Source organism: Phascolarctos cinereus, unplaced genomic scaffold (genome assembly GCF_003287225.1).
Source record: "Phascolarctos cinereus isolate Bilbo 61053 unplaced genomic scaffold, phaCin_HiC Scaffold_3;HRSCAF=262, whole genome shotgun sequence".
Lineage (NCBI taxonomy): Eukaryota > Metazoa > Chordata > Mammalia > Diprotodontia > Phascolarctidae > Phascolarctos > Phascolarctos cinereus.
Genome location: NW_027555736.1, coordinates 142,288,573 through 142,303,081, shown reverse-complemented (window position 1 = coordinate 142,303,081; position 14,509 = coordinate 142,288,573). Strand labels below are relative to the sequence as shown.

General features: G+C 40.0%; 1 protein-coding gene across 1 annotated transcript; it reads left to right on the top strand.

Moving 5' to 3' along the window:
• Positions 1 to 8,730: 8,730 nt before the first annotated feature.
• Positions 8,731 to 11,855, top strand: RPS27L (ribosomal protein S27 like). The gene is made up of 4 exons (XM_020968663.2): positions 8,731 to 8,815; positions 9,403 to 9,511; positions 9,927 to 10,037; positions 11,661 to 11,855. Exons 1-4 carry the CDS (start codon positions 8,810 to 8,812, stop codon positions 11,687 to 11,689), a joined length of 255 nt encoding a protein of 84 aa, XP_020824322.1. The 5' UTR covers positions 8,731 to 8,809; the 3' UTR covers positions 11,690 to 11,855.
• The last annotated feature ends 2,654 nt before the right edge of the window (positions 11,856 to 14,509 follow it).

Sequence of the window (14,509 nt, the reverse complement as noted above, 5' to 3'; positions counted from 1 at the left end):
CCAGCTTCTGGGATAAGAACTCACTCTTTGATAAAAATTGCTGGGAAAACTGGAAAAGAGTATAGCAGAAACTAGGCATAGATCCCAAAACAAAGTCAAAATGAGTTCATGATTTAGATATGAAGGCTCATACTGTAAACAGAGAGGGGAAGGAATAGTTTACCTATCAGATTTATGGAGAACAGAAGAATTCATGACCAAACAGGAGATAGAGAACATTAAGAAAAGCAAAATGGATAACTTTGATTACATTAAATTGAAAAGTTTTTGCACAAACAAAGCCAATGCAACCAAGATGAGAAGGAAAGTAGAAAACTGGGAAAGAATTTTTATAACCAGTCTCTCTGAGAAGGGCTTCATTTTAAAAATACATAGAGAATTAAGTCAAATTTGTAAGAATACAAGTCATTTCTCAATTAATAAATGGTCAAAGGATATGAACAGGCAGTTCTCAGATGAAGAAATTAAAGCCATCTATAGTCATATGAAAAAATGCTCTAAGTCACTATTGATTAGACAAATACAAATCAAAACAACTCTGAGGTACCACATCACACCTATCAGATTGACTAACATGACAAAACTGGAAAATGTTTAATGTTAGAGAAGATGTGGGAAAATTGGAATACTAAGGGCAGCTAGTTGACTCAGTGGATAGAGCACTGGCCTTGGATTCAGGAGGACCTGAATTCAAATCTGGCCTCAGACACATAACACTTACTAGCTGTGTGACCCTGGGCAAGTCACTTAACCCCTTTGCCTAGCCCAAAAAAAAAAAAGAAAGAAAATTGGAACACTAATGCATTGTTGGTGGAATTGTGAAATGATCCAACCATTCTGGAGAGCAATTTCAAACTATGCCCAAAGGGCTATAAAACTGTGTATACCCTTTGACCCAGCGATACCAATTCTAGGGCTGTATCCCAAAGAGATCATACAAATGGGAAAAGGACCCATATGTACAAAAATATTTATAGCAGCTCTTTTTGTGGTGGCAAAGAGTTGGAAATTGAGAGGATGCCCATCAATTGGTGAATGGCTGAGCAAGTTGTGGTATATGAATGCAATGGAATACTATTGTGCTATAAGAAATGATGAACAGGCTAACTTCAGAAAAACCTGGAAAGACTTGTATGGTCTGATGCTGAGTGAAATGAGCAGAACCAGGAGAACGTTGTACATAGTAACAGCCAAGTTGTGCAATGACTGATATTGATAGACTTAATTAACCCTTGTCAGCAATACAAGGATCTAAGACATCTCCAAAGGCCTCATGATGGAAAATGCTATCCACATCCAAAGAAAGAAACATGGAGTTTGAATGCAGATCGAAGCATACTGTTTGCTATTCTTTTTCTTCTATTGTGTTTTGTTTCCTCTTTCTGGTGGTTCTAATTCTTACTTAAAACATCACTAATGTGAAAATGTTTAATAGGAATGTATATGTACAGCCTACATCAGATTGTGCACCATCTTGGGGAGGGAGAGAAAAATTTAAAACTCAAAAGCTTACGGAAGTGATTGTTGATGATTCAAAATAAATAAATTTTTATGTCTCCCACCAAGTTTATTTGTAAACTTAGCATTTTAAAAGTCACTCCCTTGCTTGCAGAACCCTAGTCCTTTGGTTGAGGGGTGTCGTATCTTGGCTGCCGGATTGGTACACTGCTAAAAAGCTAGGCTACACTGGATCCTCAGCCTCAGTCTTTGCCATGGACTCCTGTCACTGAACTTTTGATGCCTCTTTTGATCTTTCAGACCTTATAAGATCATCCTGCTACCAATACTCCTTCACCCAAGCTCAGGAAAGGCTAAACACAAAAGAGACAGAAGAAACCACAGGCGCATGCATTCAAAGGCCAGGTAATGGCTCCCCTCCCTTTCACCTGCAGACTTACAGAAGTTCTTCCTCATTTGAAAGTGACAACTCAGGTTCCTCTTTTGGAGCCCTCTGTGTGCACACTCAGTTCTGGCTCAACGGAAGGCTTCCCCCCCCCTTTACACACACACACACACACACACACACACACACACACACATGAAGAAAGTGGACAGGAAACAGTCACAGAATACCTATACATATGCTGAAGAGAGAAGCAGGGCTCATCCATTATATACTATTGTGCATTTCCAAAAATAGGCTCCCCAAGGCTCTCTGTGGGTATTCAGCAGACAGACAATACTGCTTAAGTGCCAAGGCCTAGGTCCCCATTGGTTTATCCTTCATTACAGTCTTGCCCCACTTAAAAATTTGCCATCCTCAGCAAATCAGTCAGAATATATTTTGGATACTTTGTGTATATCCTCCATTCAGAATTGTTTTTTGAGATCACTAGGTAGTATGAGCATTGTCCTTTTACTTGCTTCCCCAGTGCCAAACAGAAAAGAGTTTCAAAATAGGCAATGGGCGTAGATCTTACATAACCCTACATGTACAGGTGAACATTATAATGTTCCCAAATAATGAGTTATATAGGTTCAACAGCAGCAAAAAAAAGTTTTTTACAAAGTTTATCAGAAATTACTGTTTCCTTAATATTTAACAAAGACTTGGCATGTTGTTATTATGCATCTCTGCCACTAAAAGGGCAACTCAAATGGAGTTTCTAAATTACCCCTCATTAGGACAAGCTGCTAGGGCTCTCCCTCCATTACAGGCAGATGAAGAGAACACTGTAGATAAAATTTACCTAGGTTTTAGCAAAATATTTGATAAAGTACCTCATACCATGCTTGTGGAGAAGATGGAGAGATTTAGACTATGATTATACAATTAAATTGAGCTGATTGGATAGTTGGACTTGAAAAGTAGTCATTCATTGGGGCAGCTAGGTGGCACAGTGGATAGAGCAATGGCCCTGAAGTCAGGAGGACCTGAGTTCAAATCTGGCTTCAGACCAAACACTTGCCACTATACTAGCTGTGTGACCCTGGGCAAGTCACTTAACCCCAATTGCCTAAAAAGAAAAGAAAAGTAGTCATTAATGGTTTAGTATTCCCATGGCAGAATGTCTTCATTGGAGGGATCTGTGGTCAGCCCTGTGCTGTTTAACATTTTTATTAATAACTTGGATAAAGATATAGAAAACAGGCTTATTAAATCTGCAGATGACACAAAGTGGAGAGGAATAGGTAATACACTGGATGACAGGATCCAAAAAGATCTTGAAAAACTAAAGGATTGGGTGGAATTTAATCAGTTGAGATTCAATAAGAGTAAATTTAAAATTTTACACTTAATTTTAAGTAATCCACTTGATAAGTACAGGATGGAGGAGGCATGGTTACACAGTTTTTGTCTGAAAAAGATCTGAATATTTTAGTAGACGACAGTATCAATATGAGTCAACAGTATGATGTGGCAGCCAAAAAAAAAAAAAGAGGGAATAGTCCCCCTTTATTCTGCCTTCAGTTAGCAAATTTGGAGTATGTGTCCATTTCCTTAGCAAATTGGTCAGAGTGCATTTATATCCTCAAACCAAAAAGTTCTTTGAGATGCCTAAGAGGAATAAACATTGTCCTTTCACTTGCTTCCCCAGGGTCATATAGAAAAGAGTCTGTTAAAGAAGGACATGGATAAATTAACAGCAACCAGAGAAGGGCAACCAGGATGGTGAAGGGCCTCAAGTCTGTGTCATATGAGGTCAAAGCATCTTTAGTCTAGAGAAAACTCAGGGGTAACATCATCGTTATGTTTGGATTTCGATTCAAATTAAGTTCAAACTCTGAGTAATGAGGGAATTGAAGGAATTAGAACAGCAAGTGATAGTGGGAATGACGTGAACTGCATTGACTCCATCTTGTGACTCAATTCTGGATCTAGCTCAGTTCCCTTTCTATTCAATTATGGGTCTAGTTCAATTTTTATCTTGTGAGGAAACAACAATTTCAGTTGTGGGAATTTTGAAAAAAAAATTGCACTCTTTGGACCTACCCCTGTGTCACTGGGAAGCTGTGCCACCTCCACTTGCTGCTTAGGTTATACTGACCAAAAACTCAGTCATATTGAAGATTGACGCAAGGAGTTTTCTCACAATTATACATTTCAAACAACCCATATGTCTTATCTGAAATCTGGCCCCATACTGTTATTCAATTATTGTTTCCCTGTTCCTTTGGTTGAATACAGACACTTAGGGAGAGTGGGACATTTCCTTTTCTGACTTCAGGGAGTTGTACCTGTTCCCTTTCCCCGTTCCACCTTGGAAAGTTCCTAATATTTCCTTCAGTTAGAAATCAGATTACCTAATTTCATTATGGGCAGCTAAGTGGTTCATGGCAGCTAGGTGGCATAGTGGATAGAGTTCTGGGCCTGGAGTCAGGAAGACTTGATTTTCCTGAGTTCAAATCCAGCCTGAAATACTTACTAACTGTGTAACCCTGGGCAAATTATTTAATCCTGTGTGCCTCAGTTTCCTCATGTGTAAAATGAGAAGGAAATGATATATCACTCCAGTATCTTTGCCAAGAAAACCCCAAATGGGTCATGAAATGTCAGACCTGACTGAACAACAATAATTTTGTGTCCTGGTTTATTGTTTTCAATATGCTCAGAAGCTCAAACCTCTCATTTGGAGAACTTGTAGTCCAGTGGTTCTCAAATTTTGGGGTCTTAGAACCCCTTATTGAGCCTCTCAAAGAGCTTTTCTTTATGTATATCATCAACATTTACTGTATTAGAAATGAAAAGTCTTAGTAATATTATGAAAATGGTTTTGACCTCACAAATCCCCTGAAGATCTTGGGGACTCCCAGGGGTTCCAGGACCACATTTTAAGGACAGCTGCTTTAGTCCATCATCTCTCTGCCACAAGGTGAATACCAAACACTTGTGATGATTACTTATTTACGATATAATTTGAAGTTTGGAAGTGCTCAGCTCTCCACCCACACTCACTCCCTACCCCTTAGGATTCTATACCATTTTTTAGGCTTTGGTAACTCAGTATTCAGTATTCGCTCTCTTTTACATTCTCCATACCAGCTATTCCAAACCTTCTTTTCTTTCCTGAAACCCCCAAATCCACACCCTGTCCTCTCCCTCTCAGATGGTCTCACTTCTTACTTTACAGATAAATTTAAGACCATTCAAAGTGAACTCCCTTAACTTCCTTCCTCCACTCCTTTACAATGTTCAGGGTCCTCACTTACCCATTCCCTTCTATCTGTTCTGTGATCCTGTTCCAACAATCTGATGTCTCTCCTGCATTTTCAATCTCTCCCTCTCTGCTTGGCTCCTTTCCCTCAATTTACAAACATATTCAGGTCTCTTCAAGCCAAAAAGAGATAATCTAAATCTAATTACCCTTTTGATGTTCCTTTGACCATACCAACCCCTCTAGTTTTCTTCCTTGTATCTTTCCTATACTTTGCTGCCATTTTTTTTTAGAAAGAGTAATCTACAATTGCTTCTCCATGTCCTCACTACCTATTCAGTCCTCAGTCCTATGTAACAAGGTTTTTGTTCCTTTAATGAAGCAATTCTGTCAAAATCCTTATCCTACTCCCCCAACTGCTCAACTTATTTTGATGGCAGCATGGTATCATAAATAGATCACTGTTCTTGAAGTCAAAGGACCTGGGTCTGACTTTTGAGTCTAACACAATCTCTATGGGCAAATCAATTAACCTCTTTGAGTTTCATCATTTACAAAATGAGCTTATTAATACTCTACCCAAGTCACTGGGTTGCACTTAGGTATCAAGATCCTTATGATTAAAGTATTTTTGCAAGAGCAATGTATATTTTTTTTTGTTTGGGAGTTTCTTGGTGCAGATCAGGGATTTCATTAGCTTAGAATTCCTGGTAATGAAACTTCTTCTACCAATGCACTTTCTTTGTAAAACCTATAATCTTAGAGAATTACCTTTTAAACTGAAAATGCTACAGGAAGGGGGCTTTAATATTGAAATACTGGAAGAGATGATCTGCAATAAAGAATTCCTTTCATCTGTGTAGGAAATTCTCTCCACCTCTCTAGAGAACAACCCCTCAATGACTTAGTAAACACCTCTCTTTTTGCTTGTATTTGTATTACTATCACAAAGCTACAAATTGGTATTCCTTAACCCAAAGGCAGGCACATAGTAATCACTTCATAAATGCCCTTCCTTTGGCTTGCTAGAAAACTTATTGGAGACCCTAATTTGAAGTTTGTTGCCATGCCTGTTCTTGCATCTCCAGAGGTTGTCATGGACCCAACACTGGAAGCATGGTATGAGCAGAACTTACAGATTGCTCAGATAATTGAGCTCTCCCATGAAGAAAATGACCTGTGAGGAAATTAAACTGGAGCCCTGTGTCAGAAATCTAGTTTTATAGCCAACTGTCCTGTGATATCAATGGGGTAGCATGTTTGCCACCTTATTATATAGCTGAGCAGGACATGTTTAATCTTTGTGATGCTGAAGGAGATGAATGGGCTTCAGAGGGAATGTAGCAATTTAAAAAATATATGTAATTCATATTTTGGACCTGTGTATTTAGCTGTTTTGGACTGCAATTACATCCCCTGGCGTTTCAAATATAAGATTGCTGCAGTCCCATCACAATATTCAGTGGTGAATTTTGTTTGTTACTGTCATTCCCATTCGTTTATCTTTTAGATCATAATAAAGTTGTATTTCAAATATAAATGAATGAACGAATGAATAAATAAATAATAAATAAATGTTTGTTAGCTTGACTTGTAGATAAGACTTAATCACTAAATGGGCATTGCCTCAGTCAAACTGAGACCTGTTACAGACCTCAGTTTGAAAAGTCCAAGATCCCCCACTGCTTCCTGGGCCATCTCCAGTTGTCCTGATCTATATCTAATCACTGGACCAAGATGGCTCTGGAGGAGAAAGTGAGCACAGCCGTGCTTCACTTAAATCCAATTCACTAGCATGTCATGCCATCACCTCCCTGACATCATGGTCCTCTTCAGGTAGGAAGGACAAACAATAACCGCAAGGGAGCTGTCTAAAGCACTTAGAGGGTAAATAATTTGACCAGGGTCTTAAAGCCATTGTCTTGCCCTCTTCCATTTCCAAGGGCCCTAAACTTCAGTTATTTCTCAACCCTTACTTCATTTTGCAGAAGTTCCTCCCTTTTTTTTTCAGGGTCCAGTTCCAGTGCCAGCTTCTTCAAAAATCTGCCCTGTCTTCCTAAACAACATTGATCTTTCCTTCTCAAATCTCTAATAGCACTCTTTCCAGCCCTCTTCTTTACACTCAATCTCATTTTCACTCACTCCCCCCATGTTTCTAATTTCCTTGAGAGCAAAAGTCTGAACATATGTCTATTTCCAGCAACTTGCACAGTGCTTTGCATGTAACTAGCATGCTTTCTTTGACATGACTTGTGTTACAGGGGTATCTATGAAATTTGAAAAGATGTAGAAGGCCTCTCGCAAATTAGGTGCATAGGATTTATGAGATGGCAAGAATAAGAAATGTATAGTTTGAAAAAATGTAGATAGATTGTAATCTCAGCAAAAGTGAGGAGTGTCTATATTAAGGAGCTCAAGGATCTACTTAAGTATGTTCTTGGGACATGCGACTTGATGGCTGAAATATTAAAATTAATTTAATAATAAAAGTTTTTGCAGCATTATATAGAGGAAAGAGTGATGGATTTGGAGCTAGGGGACATCTGTTCCAATCCTGGCATAAATATGGGCAAGTCACAATTTGCAGATGTTGACAAAGTAGAAAAGAGACTTAGAAATCTACAGCCTTAGCCTGATCAAATAGCAATTGTTTGTGGATCTGGAGAAAAGATCAATAGCTCTACATTCCTATTTCCAAACTCTTCTTGTATGGATTCCATTTTCTGGTATGGTTCCTCTGTGTCAAAGAAATCAGAGATACACAGTGTGAGTTCAAATTATTAACTGGAGAAACAGCCTTGTTGACTTTCTCAAATTTGCACATTGTGTGACTGGCCTTGTCGTTATATCCCAAAAGTTCTTTAAAATCTCAATAGTGTAAGTTGCAGGACTAAAAAGGAAGGTTCTACTGGCACCTGTTTTCGGAGCTGGCTACAGATGGGCAAAGATCTACTTTTTGTACAATTTCAATATTTAACTGGTGTTTTGAAGCTTGTAAACTCTCTCAGAAAAAAAGTGTTATTTACATTGCTATCCATTAATAAGCACCACTGCCATTTCATTGGACATTAAATCGTAAATAAAACTGAGATTAAAAAATGGGCCTGCTTCCTCATCTATATAAAAAATAAAAGCCGAGGGGGTTGGACCAGATGACACTAACGGGAGCGGTCCTATGGACTTCGAGCCCCGGTACCACGTCTCCCTTTCACCTGCCCTCGTTATCAGCCTCACATTCCGCTGAGGAGTCTGACAGCGGGAAGACGTAACTGGCCCGCCAAGGGGGCTGGTGGGGGAGGGAGGCCTCCGAGGCCGTCTCGCCCAACGCTTTCGTTTTGCATTTGAGGAAACTGAGGCCCGCAGCGGCGGAAAGGGGGTGGGCAGAAGGCCAGCAGGTAGGAGAGCTGAAGTCCGCGCGGGGCCCGGGCTGACCCAGTGGGCGGTCGAGGCGCGTGCTCTGCCCGCAGGCCTCCAGGACCGGCTGCCCTGTCCACGCAGCGGGGAGTGGAAACAGCCTCCCGGGAGAGGCTCGGGAGCCTCGCTTTGGGCCGGAGGTCACCAAAGAGAGAAGAGGCCAGAGTGGCCGCGGACCGCTCCTTCCCGCCATCCTCCGCTCTCTATCCCGGAAACTGACGCTGCGCGGCGGAGCTGGGAGTGTTTGGCTGCGGGGCATCATTCGGGGCGGTTCGCGCTGGGCCTCCAGAAGCGTCGAGATGCCTGTGAGTTGTTGACATGGGCCCAGCTGGGCCCCGTGGCTGCCGGCCACCCCGGAGCGCGGGCGGGAGACATGTCCCAACCGGCCCCGGGCTGTAGCCGCTGTGCTTCGGCTCTGCTCTGGGGTGGTCGACCCCGCCCCCTTTATGTATCCGAGTGAGGGGCCTTAGAGATCGCACTGATTTTTACTTAGGCTGACTCGGGTCCTTGGACCGCCCCCCACAAGCTTCTCTTGCTTTTCCCCACCTGTCAAAAATTCCTCCCCCCCACCAAAAAAACCTCCAAAACAATGAAACGACATCTTAGTTCTCTCTCCTTTTTTCCTACCTACGTCAGCCTTGGGCGTTAAGCCCTTCAAGGGCACTTTCTCCTTTCTGCCTGGCTAATGAGTTTTGCTGCGGGGCAGGGGGCTTGCTGCACATTCCTAAAGCTTTGATTTTTGTCTGCTGTCTAGTAAAGAGTAAGAGATGATTAAAGGTGTGAAAGTAATTCTTATGTGCGATGTAGTCAAGACTTCACATATGGTCGAAGTCCTGGAGCATTACGTAATGCAAACCACTAATGACGCATGCTTTTTTGTTTTATTCAACAGTTGGCAAGGGATTTAGTGCATCCATCCCTAGAGGATGAAAAGAAGAAACATAAAAAGAAACGCCTGGTTCAGAGTCCAAATTCTTACTTTATGGATGTCAAGTGTCCAGGTAAAACAGGACTTCAGTCTCAGATCTTGATTATTCTACTAAAGAAATGAAACCTATCAATAGGAAATAATAGTGTGGTATATGTGAAAACTCCCTAAACCTAGCCTCATGATAGAAAGCGTAATTGGAAATTTACTATCCCCTATAGGGGAATTTTCACCAAAAAAGTGCCAAGAAGCCTTAGACAGCCAGACCTTTGTGCCTAGCTCAGAGAATTTAGATTGTTAAGAGAAAAAAAAATTTTTTTTTGTAACCTGGAAAATCCATTTTGGACTTTTACTGAATCTTTTAAGCTTTTCACGTGGAGAAATTTCTTTTTAATGATGACATGAGAACCATCTTTTATTGAGTTTAACAAATATTATTTTGCTTCCCTGGTTTTTTTTTTCAACAATGCTGCTTTTTTTTCCCTAAGGCTGCTACAAGATCACCACAGTCTTCAGTCATGCCCAGACAGTGGTTCTTTGTGTAGGTTGCTCAACTGTGTTGTGCCAGCCTACAGGAGGAAAGGCCAGACTCACAGAAGGTATGGTTTGGCATTTTCTAATCCAGATATAAGATTGTCTGCATATGAGTGTTCTGCTTTAAAAATTTTCAGCATAGAAAATCTCATTAAATGTAACTTAGGGCTGCTCAAGGAGTCTTCCTCTTATAAAGGGATTGTTCTTTTAAGTGTCTGGATTTTAAGCTAATATTTATAACCTACTAGCCTCAACCTAGAAAGTCTTCTTTTGTGCTTATCCCACATGGTTTGTGTAAGTGTTTTACAGATACAGATTGTTAACTACCTGACTTAGGCAGAGAAACTTAGGGCTAAAGTGTTAGCTGGGCCAATTGAAGATTGATCAGAAAGAAGCTAAAGAAATTATAATGTAAGTCAATGGGAAAATGATTTAATTTACCAACATTTTTTTCAGGAGCACCTATGCATAAAGTAAGATACATCTGTATTTCTTTTTAAGGCCACATTAAAAAAGTAATCTGTATGTTTAGAATTCAAAGACTTCCTATATTCTACTTTAAATGTCTCAAACATTTTCATTAAAGTTGCTTTTATAGGTTACCTTCTGAAATGGAACAAAAACAGTTAAGTATGCCTTTATCCTAAAGTATGAAAGTTTCATTTGTCAAGCGACTGAACATTCAATACATACTACAGCAAAACTTAAGTTGCTTCCAAAAATATCTAACAATTACTTTAAGGCTTGCATAGAAATCTAATTATAATTCCAATCTTTCAGTAATATGATGGCAACAATGTTTTAGAATAGCACTTGTAAAATGTAGGTGGTGCTTGGAAATTACAAGTAGCATTTTAGAAATCTGAGCTCTAACCCCAGTATTGATCTAAATAGAGGAGATCAGTATTATGATCCTATTTTCTCATTCTTTTTGGGTATGAATGTTACATATAAGTATTTGAGCTCAAAGGGAAAGAACTATTACTAAGTGAAAAGCAACATATTATTGGTCTGATGTGTTCTCAAAGAAAGGCAGTATATCACAGTGGAAAGAGCTGGCTTTAGAGCTAGGAAGGTCTGGGTTGCAGTTCTGTTTCTTGGCACTCTAGGCAACTCTGTGTTTCAGGAAAAGTGCCAACTTGCATTGGTAAAGTGAGTTGCCTCATTTAGGAGTTCCTTATATCATTAAAATCACAAGTCCAGTCATTTTCTTTGTGTTTAAAATTTTTTTAAAGTCTGGAGACTTTTCTAATTTTTCTGTAGAGAGTTTATTACAACTCCTAACAGATCTAAAGGGGTAATTCTTGCTGAAATGCTTTAAGTGGATTTTTTTTTACAAGTTAGGGCTGAATAAAAAGGAACTCTATTCAAAGGGATTTTGGACAATACTATAAATCTATCCCTGGAGATAAGGACCTTACCTTCAGTCAGATTGCATAAAGCAGATTCAACCCCATAATTCATGCCAATGGTTTTATATAGTTCTAGGTACTAGAAACAGAAATGGTAATTACATAAGCAAAAATTATTGAGAATTTTGAGTTAAAAGGTAAATTTTACCTCTATAAAAATTTAATGTTTTTAAGTTTATGACAATATCTGCATCTAAGAAAGAGCTTTTCTATATCCAAAACTGTATTGCACAAGGACAGACTATCCTATTACTCTTTCATATGCTTTCTTTACAGGTTGCTCGTTTAGAAGAAAGCAACATTAATGACATTCAGCTTCATGAATTCGACATGATATATATCTCAGAAAGCCTTATCTGTTCAGCAATCCAAGTTAATCTGTCAATATAATTAAGTTTGACTTTGTAAGGTATATAACAGTGGTCTTCTGTTTTGGAGTCTGTTTTACATTAAAATTTTAATTATATGCAACATTTTTCATGTAATTTTTTTGTATATGATTGTTTTCTCTGTGTGTATATATACTCACAAACACACACAGTTGCTTGATCCCAACATAACCAACGAATGTTCCACTTCCATGATCAAGAATTCTGAAATTCTTTTAGTAACCATGATCTCTACTTAGCATTGCCTTTCTGTCTCATGCCTCTGAACTTATTCATCCTCAGCCCCTCCACCCTTAAATACTTTCTCAAATCATTACTCTTTCTCTGACTTCATTTCTTTCCTTTCCCTTTATTGATCCTGTAGTTAACCAATTCAGTGTTTCTCTGTCTTCTACTCTTTAATTCCTTCTCCCATGTCACCCCTTGTTATATTTCCACTGGTGCCTTGCCAAAGTCCAGTCCTGGACTAAATGTCTGTCTTCTCTGTTTCTATTCATGTCTTTCAAATGGTGCTGACTGTAGTGTACCTAATCTTAACTAGGCCCTCATTGTGGCAAGGCAATCCTAGACACTATCCTAAGTGCTAGAGGTACAAAGAAAAGTAAAAGGCAGTTCCTTCTTCTTAACTTGCAGTCTGTGGGGGAGAAAATATGCAGATAAGCATGTACCAATAAGCTATATACAGGATAAATTAGAAATAATCAACAGAGGGAAGGCACTAGTATTAAGGGGGCTCAGGAAAGGCTTCCTGAGGAAGATGGGGTTTTAGCTGGGACTTGAAGAAATCCTGGAAAGCCAGGAGGCAAAGATGAAGGAGATCATTTCAGGCATGGAGGACAGTCAGTAAAAATGCCCCGAGGTGGGAGGTAAGAGTGTGTTGTAGAAGGATTATTCCTATTCTATCACTCACTGGATTGCAGAGTACATGGTGGGAGGGGGCTGGTATACGGTAGAAGAAGATGGAAGAGGTGGGGCAAGGTTATGAAGGGTTTTGAATGCCAAACTATTTTATATTTGATCTTGGAAGTGATAGAGAGGCACTAGAACAAGTAGGACGATGACATGGTCAGACCTCCACTTTAGGCCTAGAGTGGGGAGAGACTTGGGACAGGTAGACCAACTACAAACTATTGCAATAGTCCAGGCATGAGGTGATGAGGGCCTGCACCAGGGTTTCGAGAATGCCAGAGATTGGGCCATATATAAAAGATTTTAAGAAGGTAAAATTAACAGGCCCTGGCAATAGACTAGATATGAGGGGTGCAATAGTGAGGAGTTGAGGATGAGACCTAGGTTATGAGCCTAGGTGAATAGGAGGAAGGTGGTGCCCTATATAGTCACAGGGAAGTTTGGAAGGGTATATGGTTTTGGGGAAAAGATAAGTCCTGTTTTGGACCTCAGGTTTAAGGTGTCTACTGATTATCTAATTCAAGATGTCAAATAAGACATGTTTAATTAGAGATATAAGACTGGAGGTCAGCAGAGAGATTAGGGTTGTATAAGTAGATCTGAGAATCATCTGCATTGACATAATCCATTGGAACTGACGTATCATCAAATGAAATAGTATAGGGAAAGAAAAGGGGTCAGGACAGCCCACAGCTGCTGGGTGTCAACTGGATGAAGATCCAACAAAGAAGACTGAGGGGTGGTTAGATAGGTAGGAGAAGCAGGAGAGAGTAGGGTCACAAAACTCTGGAGAAAAAAATTATCAAGAAGAGGGTGATTTGGGGCACTAGGTGTTGAAGTGGATAGAGCACCGGCCCTGAAGTCAGGAGGCCCCGAGTTCAAATCCGACCTCAGACCAAACACTTGACATTTACTAGCTGTGTGACCCTGGGCAAGTCACTTAACCCCAATTGCCTAAAAAAGAAAGAAAAGGAAAAGAAAAAGAAAAAGAAAAACTTCAAAAAAAAAAGAGAGGGTGATTTACAATGTCAAAGGCTGTAGAAAGCACGCACATGGAAATGGTGCAATTGTGGGTGATTATAAGATCAAAGGTATGAATATCTCTGTGTGTGGCTGAGGTGGGGTAGAGGGGGTAGGACCAGGGAAATGAGATACTGGGAGATTAGGGTATTTGAGGAAGTATCAATATGTATATTGAAATCTAGTAGGAAAGCAGGCACTGAACTCATTGAGGAAAGAAGAGGAGTGTGCTAGAAGTTGATAGACAACAACTACTAGAATTTTGATTGGGTGGTATGGACCGATTCAATTTCAAAATTGGGAAGGATATGGAGTGATGGTAGTCAAGAGAGAATATAGAAGTGGCAGTGGGGCACAAGGAATATTCCAACTCCCCACCTTAACCAGAGTGGTGGGTGGGAGGGAAGGAGTGAAAGAGCAGCCAGTGCTAGAATCTTCTCCCTTTCCTCCACTTCTCAACCCCTTGAAATCTGGCTTCCAACCAAATCACTCAATATAAACTTTTCTCTCCAAATTTACCAGTGACCTCTTAATTGCTGAATATGAAGGCAATCCTTCATCCTTTCTTACTTCTCTGTAGCATTTGATATTGTTGGCTCCCATCTCCTGGATACTCTCCCTAGGTTTTTGTGATACTGCTTTCTGTTGATTTACTTTGTGCTGGTGTGTCTGCTCCTCAGTCTTCTTTGCTGGATCATAATTAACATCCCATTACTTGTGAGGGTACACCAGGGCTTTGTCTTGGGTTCTCTTCTCATTCTTCACTCTTAGTGACTGCTTCAGCTAAGATAAGTCCAGTTATCTTTA

Excerpts from the sequence above, each read along its gene's own strand:
- RPS27L (XM_020968663.2), top strand. Across the intron at positions 9,512-9,926 it reads TATGGATGTCAAGTGTCCAG|GCTGCTACAAGATCACCACA; the intron begins GTAAAACAGGAC and ends TTTTTCCCTAAG. Across the intron at positions 10,038-11,660 it reads AAAGGCCAGACTCACAGAAG|GTTGCTCGTTTAGAAGAAAG; the intron begins GTATGGTTTGGC and ends CTTTCTTTACAG.